Below are 15,360 nucleotides of genomic sequence, written 5' to 3' on the forward strand. Positions count from 1 at the left end.
GATCCATTATCACTTCTCACTTCATTTCTTATAAAGCTTCCTAACAAGTCTCCCTGCTTCCTCTTTTTCTCCCACAAAAATCAATTCTTTACATGGTAACTAGAGAATTAAAAAAAAAAAATTTATTTTGTTATCATTCATGCATCCTAAATTCACCCATTTAAAGTATACAACTAAACAGATATTAATATATTCACAAGATTGCACAACCATTTGCAAGCATCTAATTTTAAAACATTTTAATTACCCTTCAAAAAACCCCATATCTATTAGCAGTAATTTCCCATTCCTCTTTCCTCCCAGCCTCTGGCAACCACTAATCTACTTCCTGCTTCTGTAGATTTGCCGATTCTGGACATTCATATAAATGGAATCATAAAATATGTGGTTTTTTGTGTCTTGCTTCTTAGACTTAGTGTAATGCTTCTACCAGAAGTGTGTGAGGAGTACAGTTTCTTCTCCATGTCCCTCATCAAGATAAACAATTGGTTATTGTCTTTTTTATTATAGCCATCCTAGTGGTTGGGAATCACCATCTCATTGTGGCTTTGATCTGTGTTTCCTTGGTAAATAATCTTGAGACTCTCTTAATGTACTTATTGACTTTTGGTATATCTTCTTTGAAGAAATTTTTATCTAGCTCCTTTGCCCATTTTAAATAGGGTTATTTATTTTTTTAATTAATGAGCTGTAAGAGTGCTTTACATAAAGTAAATATTAGTTCCTTATCAGATACATGGCTTGTAAATATTTTTCTCTCATTTTCTGGGTTATTTTTTCACTTTTTCTTTTAACACTTATTTTTATTTTTATTTTTTTTTTTGAGAGAGAGCAAGTGGAGGAGGGGCAGAGAGAGAGGGAGGCAAAATCTCAAGCAGGCTCTACACTGTCAGTGCAGAGCACTATGTGGCACTTGAACTCACAAACTGTGAGATTATGATCTGAGCTGAAATCGAGAGTTCGACATTTAACCAACTGAGCTACCCAGGCACCTCTCTGTTTCCTACTTTTTTGATGGTATTGTTTGTAGTACCGAAGTTTTTAATTTTCATGACTCTGAATCTAGCTACTTTTTTCTTTTGTTGCTTAGGCTTTGATGTCATTTCTAAGAAGGTTTGCCTAACTCCAGGTCATGGAGATTTACCCCTATATATATATTTTTAGGAGTTTTATAGTTTCAGCTCTCATATTTGTCTTTGATCCATTTTGAATTAATTTTTGTGTATGATGTGAGGTAGGGATCCAATTTCATTCCTTATATAGATATCCACTTGACCCAACACTATTTGTTGAAGAGACCAGAGAGATCTTTTAAAAACATAGATCAGATTACAAACCTTCTCTGTTTAAACTTTCAATAACTTTCCATTGCACTTAACAATAAAATCCGAATTTCTCTGCCTACCTCTTCACTCTCATTTTATGCTACTCTCTCTCTTGCTCACCATGCTGCCAGGTCTCTCATTCCCCAGAATAAATAAAGCTTTCTTTTCCCTTAGCTTCCTCATGTTTCTTCATTTCTCACCTTAAATATCTTCTCGTAGATGACTTTTCTCAACCTTTCTTCTAAAACAGATTCTCTGTCCCATCCCACTTTTTTTTATATCATCTCCTTTAATTTTCTTCATAGCTTTAATTATCTATGTATCTGCATTTGTTTTACTGCGTTTTTTTTTAAATGTTTTTATTATTTTTGGGACAGAGAGAGACAGAGCACGAGCAGGGGAGGGGCCGAGAGGGAGGGAGACACAGAATCTGAAGCAGGCTGCAGGCTCTGAGCTGTCAGCACAGAGGCTGACAACAACGACGAAGTGTGTCTCAAACTCACCCACTGTGAGATCATGACCTGAGCTGAAGTCAGAGGCTTAACCGACTGAGCCACCCAGGCGCCCCCTGTGTTACTTTTTACTTTGGTAATACTTCTTTGCATTTGCCTTCGTGTTTTGCATATGACATACATTCAATTCACAAATCATGTTGTTAGAAACTAGAATTTACAATTAGATGGGACGTTAAAAATTACCTTCAACTACTCCTTCTTTACAGGTGAAAAAAACAAAGTCTAAAGAGTGTGAGTTGTCTGGGGTCAGAGAAACAGTAGCTAGCTTTGATTCTGAGAGCTATAATTTCCACAACAGTTTCATTTTCATTTGTAACAACCATTTGCCCTATTCCAATGTCATGCAATTTTTGCAAAAATCACTAAAATGAAGACGAGTTTTCTTCTTCTTGTTGTTGTTTTAATGTTTATTTATTTTGAGAGAGAGAGAGAGAGAGAGAGAGAGGGAGAAAGAGAGAGTTCCAAGCAGGCTCCATGCTGTCAGCATGGTCTAAGGTGGGGCTTGAACTCACCAACCTGGAGGTCATGACCTGAACTGCAAGCAAGAGTCCGACCATTAACCAACTGAGCCACCCAGGCACTCCAAATAGGAAGGTTTTTAGCAATTTGTTACAGAAATGACATTATTTTTCTAAGCCTTCATTCTAAGATGCCTAGAATGGGCCCTCCAATGGATGGACAGGACCTGGTTAGGAAGGCCAGAAGTCACACTTCACAATGGCACTAAGCCGGACTTCTTTGTTTCTCCCTCCTTGGCTGTCCCACCTCCCTCCCTTTCCCTTCTTCCGGGTCAACCTCCCCAACACCGCTACCCCCGAGGCTCCGCCCCCTTCAGGGCCGCGTGCCCTGCGCCAAGATGGCGCCAGGCGCTTCTGCTTCGGAAGTGAGCTCACACTACTCCGGAAGGGAAGGCGGGGAAAGAGCAGGCGGGTGGGTGACCCGCTGTGGGGCTGTGGGTGGGGCGGCGACCGCAGCTGTGGTATTCACGCTTGGGGCTGGGGAGAGGGCGAGGGACTCGCCGGTCTTGGGAGCCCAGTCGAGGGCCCAGGGCCGGGGGCGTTGGAGGAAGTCGCCCCGAGCGGCTCACCACTGGCCGGAGGAGAGGCGGCCCTGGGAGCCGGCGTCCCGCCCCCGGCGGCCTCCTTCCCCAGCCCTCCTCCCGGGTTGAGCGCGGGCGGTCCCTGTTCTGTCACGGGGGCTGCGGCGGGAACCGTCGAGCGGGCTGGACGGAACCCTCCGCCAGAGGACCCGCTGGAGGAGCAGAGGGAGCGCGGCGGGCCAGTCCGTCAGCTCAGAGGTCAGGCCTCGGGTCGCGGTCCGTGGTCCTCCGTCCTTCGGCGAGCCCTCTTGGCTAAGAGTCCCCGACCTCCCCGCACTGCTTCTGCTTCTCCTTTGAGTAAACCACCAAACCCTCTGGCAGGGTGATTTTTTTCCTCCTTGCATTTGCCGGGAAAGAGATATATATTTAAAGGGTTTCTGTCCTCATTGCTACCCTTGCCCTCTTAAAAGTTTTCCTTTGGTAGGAATGCTTGTATTCCTTCCCTGGACCATTTGATGGTTCCCATCCAGCCGCGGCCTGATTTAGCAACTGGAATCACCTTCAGATCAAATCTTAAAAATTCGCACCTACAAAACTACTCTGCAGAGTTGTTCCCTCCCGCCCAAGAAGGGCAAATGGACTTTGGAGTTAAGATGCAGGGGGGTGAACCAGTGTCAACAATGAAAGTCTCAGAGAGTGAAGGAAAGCTGGAGGGCCTGGCCACAGCGGTGACCCCAAACAAGAACAGCAGCAACAGCAGCTGTGGGGGTGGAATCAGCAGCAGCAGCAGCAGCAGTAGTCGCGGTGGCAGTGCAAAAGGCTGGCAGTACAGGTAGGTCCTTTCTTCAAGGTGATTTCCTCAGGTGGGGGTGACTATGCTGGAGTCTGCATTTTGGCGGTTGTTGAAAGGTAAAGTTACCTAGTGACTTCCAGAAGCAACTAATACATCTCATTTGGACCTGGGATCTCATCTTTCATAAGAAAGATTTCATTCATTCATTCGTCCATTCAACAGGTATTTATGGAAGGCCTTTCGGAGAATACATAAGTGTATCCCTGAACTTCCTCTACATCCCTAGAGTTCATTCCTCTTCTGATTTAATTTCTGTGCTCACTTCTGCTTTTGCGTGTGTTGTAATTTGTTTACAGGCCTGTGTTTATAGTTCCTGCTTGACTGTGAAGGCAGGAACTGCTTAACTCAGCTCTCTCCAGAGGCTAGGAAATGCTAGGTGCTCAAACATATTTGTCAAGTGATTGAATGGAATCATTGAATAAGAAAAGATTCTTGCGGCCCCTGGGTGGTTCAGTCTGTTAAGCCTCTGACTTCGGCTCAGGTCATGATCCTGGCATGGGGCTCTGTGCTGATAGCTCAGAGCCTGGAGCCTGCTTTCTCTCTCTCTCTCTCTCTCTCTCCCTCTCTCCCTCTCTCCCTCTCTCCCTCTCTCTCCCTCTCTCTCCCTCTCTCTCCCTCTCTCTCCCTCTCTCTCTCCCTCTCCCCATTTGCACTCTGTCTTTCTCTCAAAAATAAGCATTAAAAAAAAAAAAGATTTTTGCCCTCATGGTGTTTGTGACTTAGAAGGGGAGATACACGTAAACAATTTGAACACAGGGGCACAGATACAGATACTGGTGCCTCTAATACTCTAAACCAGGGAGACTGGAGACATTTCAGTTTGAGTTGGTCAGGCCATTTAACTCTGTCATGATGAGAAATTCTACATTTGTTAATTTTCATTAATATGGAGGATAAATTTAAGGAGCAGGAAGAGAGTACTGGAGAAGCAATGGTAGTTTTGTTTTTGCTTTTGATGAGTAAAGTATAGGAGGATATAACCAGAATCTTTTTAATTGAGATATATTTTACATGTAACATTAGATTCAAGTGTACAACATGATTCCCTATTTGTATGTGTTGATCACCACAGTAAATCTAGTGAACATCCATCACCATACATAGTTACAATATTTTTTTTATTGTGATGAGAACTTTTAAGATTTCTCTCTTAGCAACTCTCAAATACACAAAATGTTATCATTAATTATAGTCACCATGCTGTACATTACATCCCCAGGACTTACGTTGTAACTGGAAGCTTGTACCTTTTGGCCACCTTCACCCAATTCACAGTCCATGCCTCCACCCCATTCCCCCACCTCTGGCAAACCACTGGTCTGTCCCTATCTAGGAGTTCATTTTTATTTTATTTTGTTTGGTTTGTTTTTTTAGATTTCATGTATAAGTGAGATCACACAGTATTTGTTTGTCTAACTTCACTTAATGCCCTCAGGGTCCATCCGTGTTTTTGCAAATGGCAAGATTTCCTTTTTTTTTGGTGGCTAAATAATATTCCATTTTATATACTACATTTTCTTTATTTGTTCATCCGTTGATGGACACTTAGGGTGCTTTCACGTCTTGGCTATTGTAAATAATGCTGCATTGAACATAGGGGTTCAGATAATCTTTTCAAGTTAATGTTTACTTCTTTTAATGTTTATTTATTTTTGAGACACACACACACACAGACACACACACACACATGGAGCATGAGCGGGGGAAGGGCAGAGAGAGAGGGAGACACACAGACTCTGAAGCAGGCTCCAGGCTGAGCCTATCAGCACAGGGTCCAATGCAGGACTCGAACTCACAAACCGTGAGGTCATGACCTGAGCCCAAGTCGGATGCTTAACTGACTGAGCCCCCAAGTGCACCCCCCCTTTTTTTTTTTCCAGATAAATACCCAGAAGTAGAATTGCTAGATCACCAGAATCTTAAGAAAGAATGAATTCAGGCTATACCATTGTATTGCAGCTAAAGAAATGAATTGTTAAATTTTGGTTAACTGACTCCCTGTGTACTTAACTCTAGTCATTTTTAGCCCTGTGCTATTTGTAGTTGTGAAATTTGTGTGAAACTTGAAAGGGATTAAAGCCAAGATTTTGTGGGACACCTGAATGGCTCATTTGGTTCAGTATCCAACTCTGGATTTTAGCTTGGGTCACAATCTCACGTTTTTTGAGTTTAAGCCCTGAGTCAGGCTCTGTGCTGCTTGGGATTCTCTTTCTCTCTCTCTCTCTCTCTCTCTCTGCCCCTTCCCACACTCACTGTCTCTCTCTCTCTTTCAAAATAAATTAAAAAAAATAAAGCTAATATTTTTGTGAACGATATGTACTTAACTATACACAGTATACACATAATATCCATATGTGTGAAATATGCATGACTATTAGCATACAGAAATGAAGTGTAGAAAATTATAACTTTATTGGTAAGTGATTTTAGGACAGGAAAGTATATTTAGTTACTGTGAGATATTTAGGGTCACTTTTGGAATCAACATGATCCTTTTTTTTGGTGGCTGAAGACTAACCATGTAAGATTATCAATTACTTGGCAAGGATATTTTGATATGACTTAAGGAAGCAAAATAAAGTAACATTCCAAGTCAGAAGTCTGTCTTCTGATAGATATCCTCAACTTTTTGAAACCCACTCTCAGTTGAATTAAAACGTGAAACAGAATCTTTAGCCCTGGAGAGAGTTGTCATAAAGCCACACACTTTACTCCTGTACTTCAATTCAGAACTGTATTATATCCTTTGTTTAGTGTATTACTTAATGGTTACATGATTTTCAAACTAGAATCTATTGGAAGCACATATGAAAAAGGTTATCACGGTAAATGTACCAGAGAAAATGGCAACTGATAAGTGTAGGACAGCCCAAGAAGATTTGAAAAATTAACATGCAGACTCAGCTATATTGCTTCCTAGTACAATAATCAGTCATAATGGCCTTAAGTCATCTAGGAAAGCACAGTGTGTAAGAAGACAGAACCACGTGATATAGTGTTGAACAATTTCAAAGAAAATAGCTGAAAGAAAAGATGCTTAAATATTTGGAAAGTGCAGTTATGTGAAACTCTTCCCCAAGGGTGCAGGTATATAATGTGTTACTGCATTTACATACTGACATATTTTTATTTTAATGAAGTTTGTCCAAGACTAATCCTTCAACCTAGCTCTCAATTTAATTTGTCCCTTTGTCCTCTAGGACATTGATGAAGCAGTTTTCTCCATTGCCCTGGGTTGCTCTCTCTTCCTGGCTTCTTCCTCTGAGACTCAAAGTTTGTAGACTTAAAAAAACAAGTATAGTAAAACTCAGCCTAATTCTTTTCTCTTAAAACTCATTTACACACAACTGCTTCCATTTCTTTAATCCTTGTTTATTGCTCAACCCATGATATTTGGCTCTATCCACACCAAGGATAGGAGTGAAAAAATGATGAATTTTTTTTAGATTCTTATTCCCATTGATTTCTCTATAACTGTATTAGTTACAATTCGTTTCTTGCCTTTTCTTTTTTTTTCTTTTTTTTTTTTTTTAAAGATTTTACTTTTAAGTAATCCCTACACCCACCATGGGGCTTGAACTTACAACCCCGAGATCAAGAGTTGCATGCTCTACTGACTGGGCCAGCCAAGTGCCTCTCTTTTCTTGAGTTTTTTTTTTTTTCAACGTTTTTTTTTTTATTTATTTTTGGGACAGAGAGAGACAGAGCATGAACGGGGGAGGGGCAGAGAGAGAGGGAGACACAGAATCGGAAACAGGCTCCAGGCTCTGAGCCATCAGCCCAGAGCCCGACGCGGGGCTCGAACTCACGGACCGCAAGATCGTGACCTGGCTGAAGTCGGACGCGTAACCGACTGCGCCACCCAGGCGCCCCTTTTCTTGAGTTTTTGATATTACTTTCTCTTGGTTTCTCCTTTACCCTCTGAATGTTTTTTTTCTCCGTTTCTTTGGTTGGCTCTTTTCCTTAAAAGGCTGGTATGATATTCCATCATTTTCTTTCCTTAAGCTGCATGTTTTCTGTTTGTTATCTCATTCTCTTCCATGGCTTCAGCTATTTCTATAATTTCAGAGGCAATACATTCAACTGCCTACCTGTAATTTGCTACTGTTCCATTTTAAAAGTGGAGATTTTTGGTTATGTCTTACTGAGTAGTTGAAATTCAGTAAAGACCCTGTGATTCAGACCTGGACTCTAGCTTTACAAACTTAGAAAATTAATAAGCATCATGTTTTTGAGGTTTATAAATGCTGTCACGTATCATTCCTTCATTCTTTTTTATGACTGAATAATATTCCATTATACAAATATACCATATTTTGTTATTCATCATTTGACACACATTTGGGTTGTTTCTGTTTTGTGGCTATTATGAATAATGCTACTTTGAACGTTTGTGTTCAAGTTTTGTGTGGATATGTGTTTTCATTTCTCTTTGGTGTATATCTAGGAGTGGAATTGCTGGGTCGTATGGTAACTTTACGCTTAACTTTTTGAGGAACTGTCAGACTATTTTTTTTTTAATTTAATTTAATTTTTAGAGAAAGAGCACAAGTGGGCAGAGGGGCAGAGGGAAAGAGAATCTCAACCAGGCTCCACACTCAGTGCAGAGCCCATTGCAGGGCTTGATTCCACAACTGTGAGATTGTGACCTGAACCAAAATCAAAAATCAGACACTCAACCCACTGAGCCACCCAGGTGCCCCCAGACTATTTTCTAAAGTAGCTATACCATTTTACTTTCTTGCCAGCAGTTTATTGAGTTTTAACTTCTTCATATTCTTACCAGCACTTTATTGTCTTTTTGATTAAAAAAAATTTGTTTTTTACATTTTTTTTTTTTTTTTTTTTGAGAGACAGAGACAGAGCACAAGTCGGGGAGGGGCAGAGAGAGAATAAGACACAGAATCCGAAGCAGGCTCCAGGCTCTGAGCTGTCAGCAGAGCCCAACGCAGGGCTCAAACCCACAAACCGCGAGATCATGACCTGAGCTGAAGTTGTACGCTCAACCGCTCAACCATCTAAGCCACCCAAGCGCCCCTGTCTTTTTTATTTTAAATGTTTATTTTGAGAGAGAGAAAGAGAGAGCACCTGTGCGCGCGAGCTGGGGGGTAGGCAAAGAGAGAGGGAGAGAGTGGGAATCCCAGTCAGTGTGGAGCCTGACAGGGGCCTCAGTCTCAGAACTGTGAGACTATGACCTGAGCCAAAATCAGGAGTCGGACATTTAATTGCCTGAGCCACCTAAGTGCCCCCAATTTTTTTTAATGTTTGTAAATTTCTTTTTATGTTTATTATTTATTTTGAATTTATTTTGAAATATGTGAGATAGTGTATTATCTACTGTTGTGTTACAAATTACCCCAAAATTTAGTGTGTTGAAACAGTAACATTTTTTATCCCAGAGTGTTCTGAAGCTTAGGTGGGTCCACTGGTTCTGGGTATTTCACAAGGCTACAGTTATCTTGAGGCTCAGCTGGGAAGAATTCACTTCCTGGCTCATTCGTGGCTCTTGGCACAATTCATTTCTTTTGGCCTGTTGGACAAAGACCTCAGTTCCTTATAAACTGACCGCTGGTGGTTTCCTTTGGTTCCTGGCTTCATGGGCATCTCCACAGAGCATCTTACTACTTGACGGCTTGTTATTTCAGAGTGAGGAAGTAAGAAAACGAGAATGCTAGCAAGATGGAAGTGACAGTCTTTTGTAACTTAAACATGGAAGTAAAGTCCCCATCACTTTTCACTATATTAGAAGTGAGTGATGAGTTGTGCCTGGGTGGCGCAGTCAGTTAAGCATCTGACTCTTGATTTCACCTCAGGTCATGAGCTCATGGTTAGATCAAGCCCTGTTTTGGGCTTTGTGCTGGCATCATGGAGCCTCCTTAGGATTCTCTCTCTCTCCCTCTGTCTCTGCCTCTCTCCCACTTGGGCATGGAATGAGTAAATGATGAGGTTCAGCCCACACAAGGGTGTGAATACCAGCAGGTGAGGATCATGGGAGCCACATTAGAAGGTGCCTATTACAGATGATAGTATAAATAGACTCTAGATCATCATCTATTGTTGAGACAGATTTGACAAGTAGGCAGTTGGAAATTTGTTTCTAAAGCTGAGAGTTTGGGACTGAAACTGATTGTCGGGGAATAAGAGGAGCTACTAGGAGATCAGTTGTAATGACCTAGACATGAGATAATACAGGGAAAGTGTTAGTAGGCTGGAAAAGAAGGAAACCATGGGAGGAAGGTTGACAGACCTTGGTGATGTACTGAGGGAAGGAAGTAAAAATTGACCTCTGTCATCCAGATTTGAAACTTTGAGAAGTCTACATGAGAAACAGATTTGGGGAGTCAAATGATGCATTTGGTTTTCCGTATGTTGAACTTAAGTTGCTAGAATGTTTAAATTGTATATCCAGCTAGACTTTAGAGATGTGGAGCATATCCAGCAAAGTAGATAATTGCCTTTGTAGTATCCAGAATGTATTCACTTCTGTTGTCACATTTAATCCTCACTACAGCTCTTAGAGGAAGGTAGGAAGGACACTGTTATCACCATTTTATAGTTGAATAAAACAGAAGTCAAAATGAATTGACCAGAGCCACGGCTAGTAAGTGGAAGAACTTTTATTTCTAAGTAGTTATTTCTGTAGAGGTATTTAAAGTTGATACACTCTCTAAAGGAATGGATAGTTATTGATAAATAGTTTAGGACATGGTGGTTTCATCCTTCACTGGTGTTCTAACTCATGCAGCAAATATTTTTGAGCCTCTATCATGTAGAGCCCTGTTATTTCCAAATTAATATATACATTCATAACAGTGAAAAGTAAGGACTCCCAAGGCTTATTTTGGGAAGATTCTGGAAAAGAATCAGAAAAGAGAAGAGAGGTGCCTGGCAAGCTCAGTCAGTAGAGCATGAGACTCTTGATCTTGGGATTGAGTTTGAGCCCCACATTGGATGTAGAGATTATGTAAAAATAAAGTCTTTCAAAAAAAAAAAAAAGAAAGAAAGAAAGAGCCTCAGCTGCATTTGCAAAATATATCACGATGACCCTTTTTCAAATCAAAGCTGATCAGTAAATTTATTAGATTAGCCCCAAATTTTCTTCTTCCAAAGTAATTTATATTTATATGTTGTGGTCTTTGTTCACCATTTAAAAGGAAAACAGATTTCTTAATTCTGGATCCTTCCTTCCTTTTTCATAGTAAGTGTTCAAAGTGTATAAAATGTGCATGTTTCCATTATTTTCATATTCTTCGTGTCAGCTTTCAGAAAAATGTACACATCTACAAATATGCCACTTATTGAGATGGACAGAAGAGAACTACCCAGAGGAGGAACTGAAAAGCAAACTGGAGTGTATAACAGGCCTGCTTGTCTTATTTTGGGCTCCATGCTGGCCAAGCCCTATTAACAAACAGATCTCTTTTCCTTATTAGCAAATAGTTACGGGTTTCAGTAAATGGGTAGAATTCTAAAAATGTATAGTATAGAAATAATTTTTTTGGTCAGACCTGGTGTCTACCACTGTAAATACTCTGTTAATAGGAAAAGTACCTGTACCTGTTTTCAAATGGGGAAAGGAGATCTGCGTAAACATAACCTAACATTTACTATCTTCAGGGTTTGACCACTTTTTGAGTTTGATTTGAAGAAAAAATTGTGAATGTTTACTTTTTCTCTCTTTAGGGGTTAAAGGAAACTTGAATGTGTACTTCTGTACCCTAGTTTTTGTTATCCTTATCTGAAAGTTGCTATCAATGCTAGTGAAAATAAGAGAAAGGCAGCTTATAGGCATGTAGCTGAAAACTATTAAATATTGTTCCAGAAATCTAGTGAGAACTACACCAAGCCTTGAGGAAAAATATTTGGTTTCTTATGGTATACTCTGATTTCTTAGTGTTTTGTATTTTTGCTATAGGTCTAAACACAGTCCATTTGAGTTCATATTTTACATAGAAATTCTACTGTATCAAAACTATACAAGCAGGTTAATGTTAGAACATGCAAATTGGTCTTTTGCAAATAAATTGCATGATTTAGATTCCAGAAGAAATTGCCCAACAAATAGATTTGTGGGAAATTATATCTTTTTAAACTCTTCTGTTTTTGCTTTTGAACATAGTGGAGAATATTCTTGATGTAAATTATACTACCTTGCCTAGAGGGAACATCTTTGTTCCCTTTGAGAAAACATCTTCACTAGCTAAGAATCTTCCCCTATACCGATTTTGCTAAATAAAATGATTTGTATCCAGACTTATTCAGGTTTAACTTAAAACTAAATTGCCTGTTTAAATAGTTACATTATTGTTTTGGTATTACCATCTGGGTTTTAGAACAGTTTATTTGGTGGTGAAAGAAAGGATTTTCTTTTGGGTTTATAAGGTATTGTAACAAAACATGATTTCTCACTCAGTGTTTCCCTGTTCTTGAGTTTTGGCTGCCTTTGCAGTTTACTTCCATTGCTGTTCTTGAGGTTGGTTGGAAGGTCCCTAGAGGGGAGAGGCTGTTGCTACTGGCTGCAGCTGGAAGCCCTAGTTAAAAGGATGGTTGGGAGAGAAAAAGAAAAGAAGAGGAAAAATAGAGAAAATGGATATAGCAAAGAGATAGAGACAGGGAGAGAAAGAGAGGAAGAAAAGGAGGGAATGAGAATGATACAAAAGGTGAGATGAAATGCCACCAATAGTTGCTTCTGGAACAGCTTTCTTATCCTTGATAGAGGCCTTTTTAAAGTACTGCCTGAATCTGTGACCTCAAATCTGCAAAGAGAACTTCTTTATCAATTTTGTAGCTGTTTCACATATTTTTATAACATAATTGAAAAGAATATTTTTAATGTGATTTTTTAGAATAGGTAATATTATTAAAAAGTATTAGAAGGGAGGGGTCCAATGAAAAATCTTTCTCATCCTCGACTGATTCAGGTCTCCTCCCACCTAAAAATGGCTTCTTGTGTGGCAGTGAGACGTATAGTATCTTGATACTCTCTTGGTCTGTGGTGTCTTGGTTTTACTGAGGCCTGCTTCTGTGAAGCCTTTTGGAAGTATATGAGAGATAATAAATACTACTATCTGAAAAGATACTGTACCAGAAAAAGTTTTCTACTTTATTCTAAAAAGTTTTAATTACAGGTATAATGTTTCTCTTATTTGCAAACTTTACTTTTGAAATAGTAATTTTCTGTTGAGAAAAACCTTTAGAATTTCAAATGATGAGTGATGTACACACATTTTAGGTTGAAAGGGTCATCGGACACATGAGAAAAACCAAGGCCCAGAGAGACTGATATGGCCAGGGTCAGTCGTGGCATTAGTCCTGGGAAAATTGGTATTAGATCCTGTATCCCTTTTATGTGCTCATTCCACAGCATAACACTACCTTACACTTAGGGTTTAGCAACTTAATTTTGAACCTAAGGGGTATTGAAAAGCCTACTCGTAATGTCTGAAAGTCCTGTTTATAGTAAGAGCTATAGCTCCTATTTTTGTTGGTAAACAATACTGCTTTAGGCTGGTGTGAGGAAATAGGTCCTCTTTTTACATTAAAGGATGAGAGTTAAATTGGGGTAGCCTGTTTGGAGAGCAGGTTGGTGATATTTATAAAAACTAAAAACGCATATACCTAGCAATTTCACTTTTAGCAAATATGTACAAAGATATGTACAACTCTGTTGCACCATTATTTGTAATAATAAAAGCCTAGACAAAAAACTCTGTTAGTAGGAGGATTGGAACTGGTTAACTATATGATACTGCCATAAAATGGATTACTGTGCAGATGTTAAGAAATGAGTTAGATCCATATGTGTCAGTGTGAAACTATCCCTAAGAAAACAGAAAAACAAGGTACAGAATTATGTGTATAATTGCAACCATTTGTTTAAAAAATAAAATGGTGTGTATATGTGCACACTTGTAGGTGCATAGAATATTTCTGAAGAAGTACACAAGAAATTGAGAGGTCTTTGCCTCTGAGAAGGGGAACTGGCGCCTGGAAGATAGGGTTGGATAATGTAATACATAGTAACGCTTATTGGGAGACAGTTCTCCCTTTGTTACTTACTGTTTTTTTCCAAAAAATTTGTGTAGCAAACAGTCTTGGAAGATATAGTATCTCCCTCCTAAGCAGAAGGCAGGTTTATTTATCATCCAGTATAATAAAGATAAGGTCTCCTTGCTGCAGAGGTTAGGCCAACTTACTGTTCGCTGAAAGATGTTGGTTCTCTGCACACAGGTTCCTCAGCCTGTCCCACAATGTCCTGCATGTGCAGGCATCTCCGGTCCTCTGTGTTGCCCTGTGTGATGGGGCTATTGCTATGGCTACTGAAGTCTTTTGTCTCTGACTGAGGAGTCTCCTGTCTTTTGCCAGCATCCATGAAACTGGGCTAACTTGCTAGCTTTCAAGTAGGGTAACATCTCAGGTCTTCCATCATTCTTGACAAAATACCTACTGGAAAAAAAATGCAATAACTATTTCTTAAAATGAAAGAAGTGGAAGTCTTGGGCTTTTTAGGTCCCATCATTCTGACTTGAAAATGTCAGGCTAAGAAGATAAGACAGGGACGCCTGGGTGGACCAGTGGATTAAGTGTCCATCTCTTGATTTCTGCTCAGGTCATGATCTTAGGGTTCATGGGATGGAGCCCTGTGTTGGACTCTGCACTGACAACTTGGGATTCTCTCTCTCCCTCTCTCTCTGTCCTTCCTCCACTCTCTCTCTCTTTCAAAATAAATTAAAAAAAAATTCAAAAAAAAGATAGGACAAATCTAGAAAACTGATCTAGAAAAATGAGCCTACGCCAAAGGAATTTGCCTATGGAGGAATTGACTTCCTGGAGTGTGAGAGAATCAGTATTTGATGAGCATTAACCATATTGACTTATACTTCAAATATATTTGGGGTGAATATATTTTCTTTTCTCATTATAAATCTGCAGGATAGATATTCTTATCCCCATTTACAGATGAAGAAACTCAGTACCAGATATGTTACTTGCCCAAGGTCACAGTGGAGTTCATACCTATAACTGTCTGACACTAAGCCATGCCCTTTCCATTATAATAAACAGCTTTCTTTCTTGAGGTGTTAGAGGTGACTTTCTACTTTAACATGTGGGAGTTTCTTCTGTCCCATCTTCATTGAAGGTCTGTTGTCAAATGGCCAATTATCTGCATGAGGGATTTCCCAGTTGTCTGTAACAATCAGATTATGTATAGGATTTTTTTTTTTTGGTCGGTGTAGGAAAACATTTTACAGCTGTGCTTCTCAAACTTTCTTCTTGAACTATCTTTTAGCTGCATAAGATATAGTAGGTACCTTAAGTGGATCTAGTTTGTGATTTAAAACAGCCCCTGGCTCGTATAACTTTCTTGGGAGTTTTCTGTATTTCAGAATTCATGAGAATTTTATATTCTACTCTCTATGTATCAGTTGCTTACAGAGGTCAGTATAGAGTCAGGGCCAGCTGAGAGGGAGGCCACAGGAATCAGAATACAATCAAATTGTCAGGTTGTTGTTGGTTTTTTTTTTTTTTTTAGTGTTTATTTGTTTATTTTGAGAGAGAGAGAGAGAAAGAGCACAAGTGGCACAGAGGCAGAGATAGAGGGAGAGAGAATCCCAAGCAGGTCTCGTT

General features: G+C 39.8%; 1 protein-coding gene across 1 annotated transcript in view; it reads left to right on the top strand.

Annotated features, from left to right (window-relative positions):
• The first annotated feature begins 2,846 nt into the window (after window positions 1-2,846).
• Window positions 2,847-15,360, top strand: part of OSBPL11 (oxysterol binding protein like 11) — an 85,440-nt gene continuing 72,926 nt past the window's right edge. The window contains exon 1 of the mRNA XM_030330522.1: window positions 2,847-3,711. Within this exon, the coding sequence (XP_030186382.1) occupies window positions 3,395-3,711 (317 nt within the window). The 5' untranslated portion in view covers window positions 2,847-3,394. The remainder of the gene's footprint in view (window positions 3,712-15,360) is intronic.

Source organism: Lynx canadensis, chromosome C2 (genome assembly GCF_007474595.2).
Source record: "Lynx canadensis isolate LIC74 chromosome C2, mLynCan4.pri.v2, whole genome shotgun sequence".
In the NCBI taxonomy this organism is placed as follows: domain Eukaryota; kingdom Metazoa; phylum Chordata; class Mammalia; order Carnivora; family Felidae; genus Lynx; species Lynx canadensis.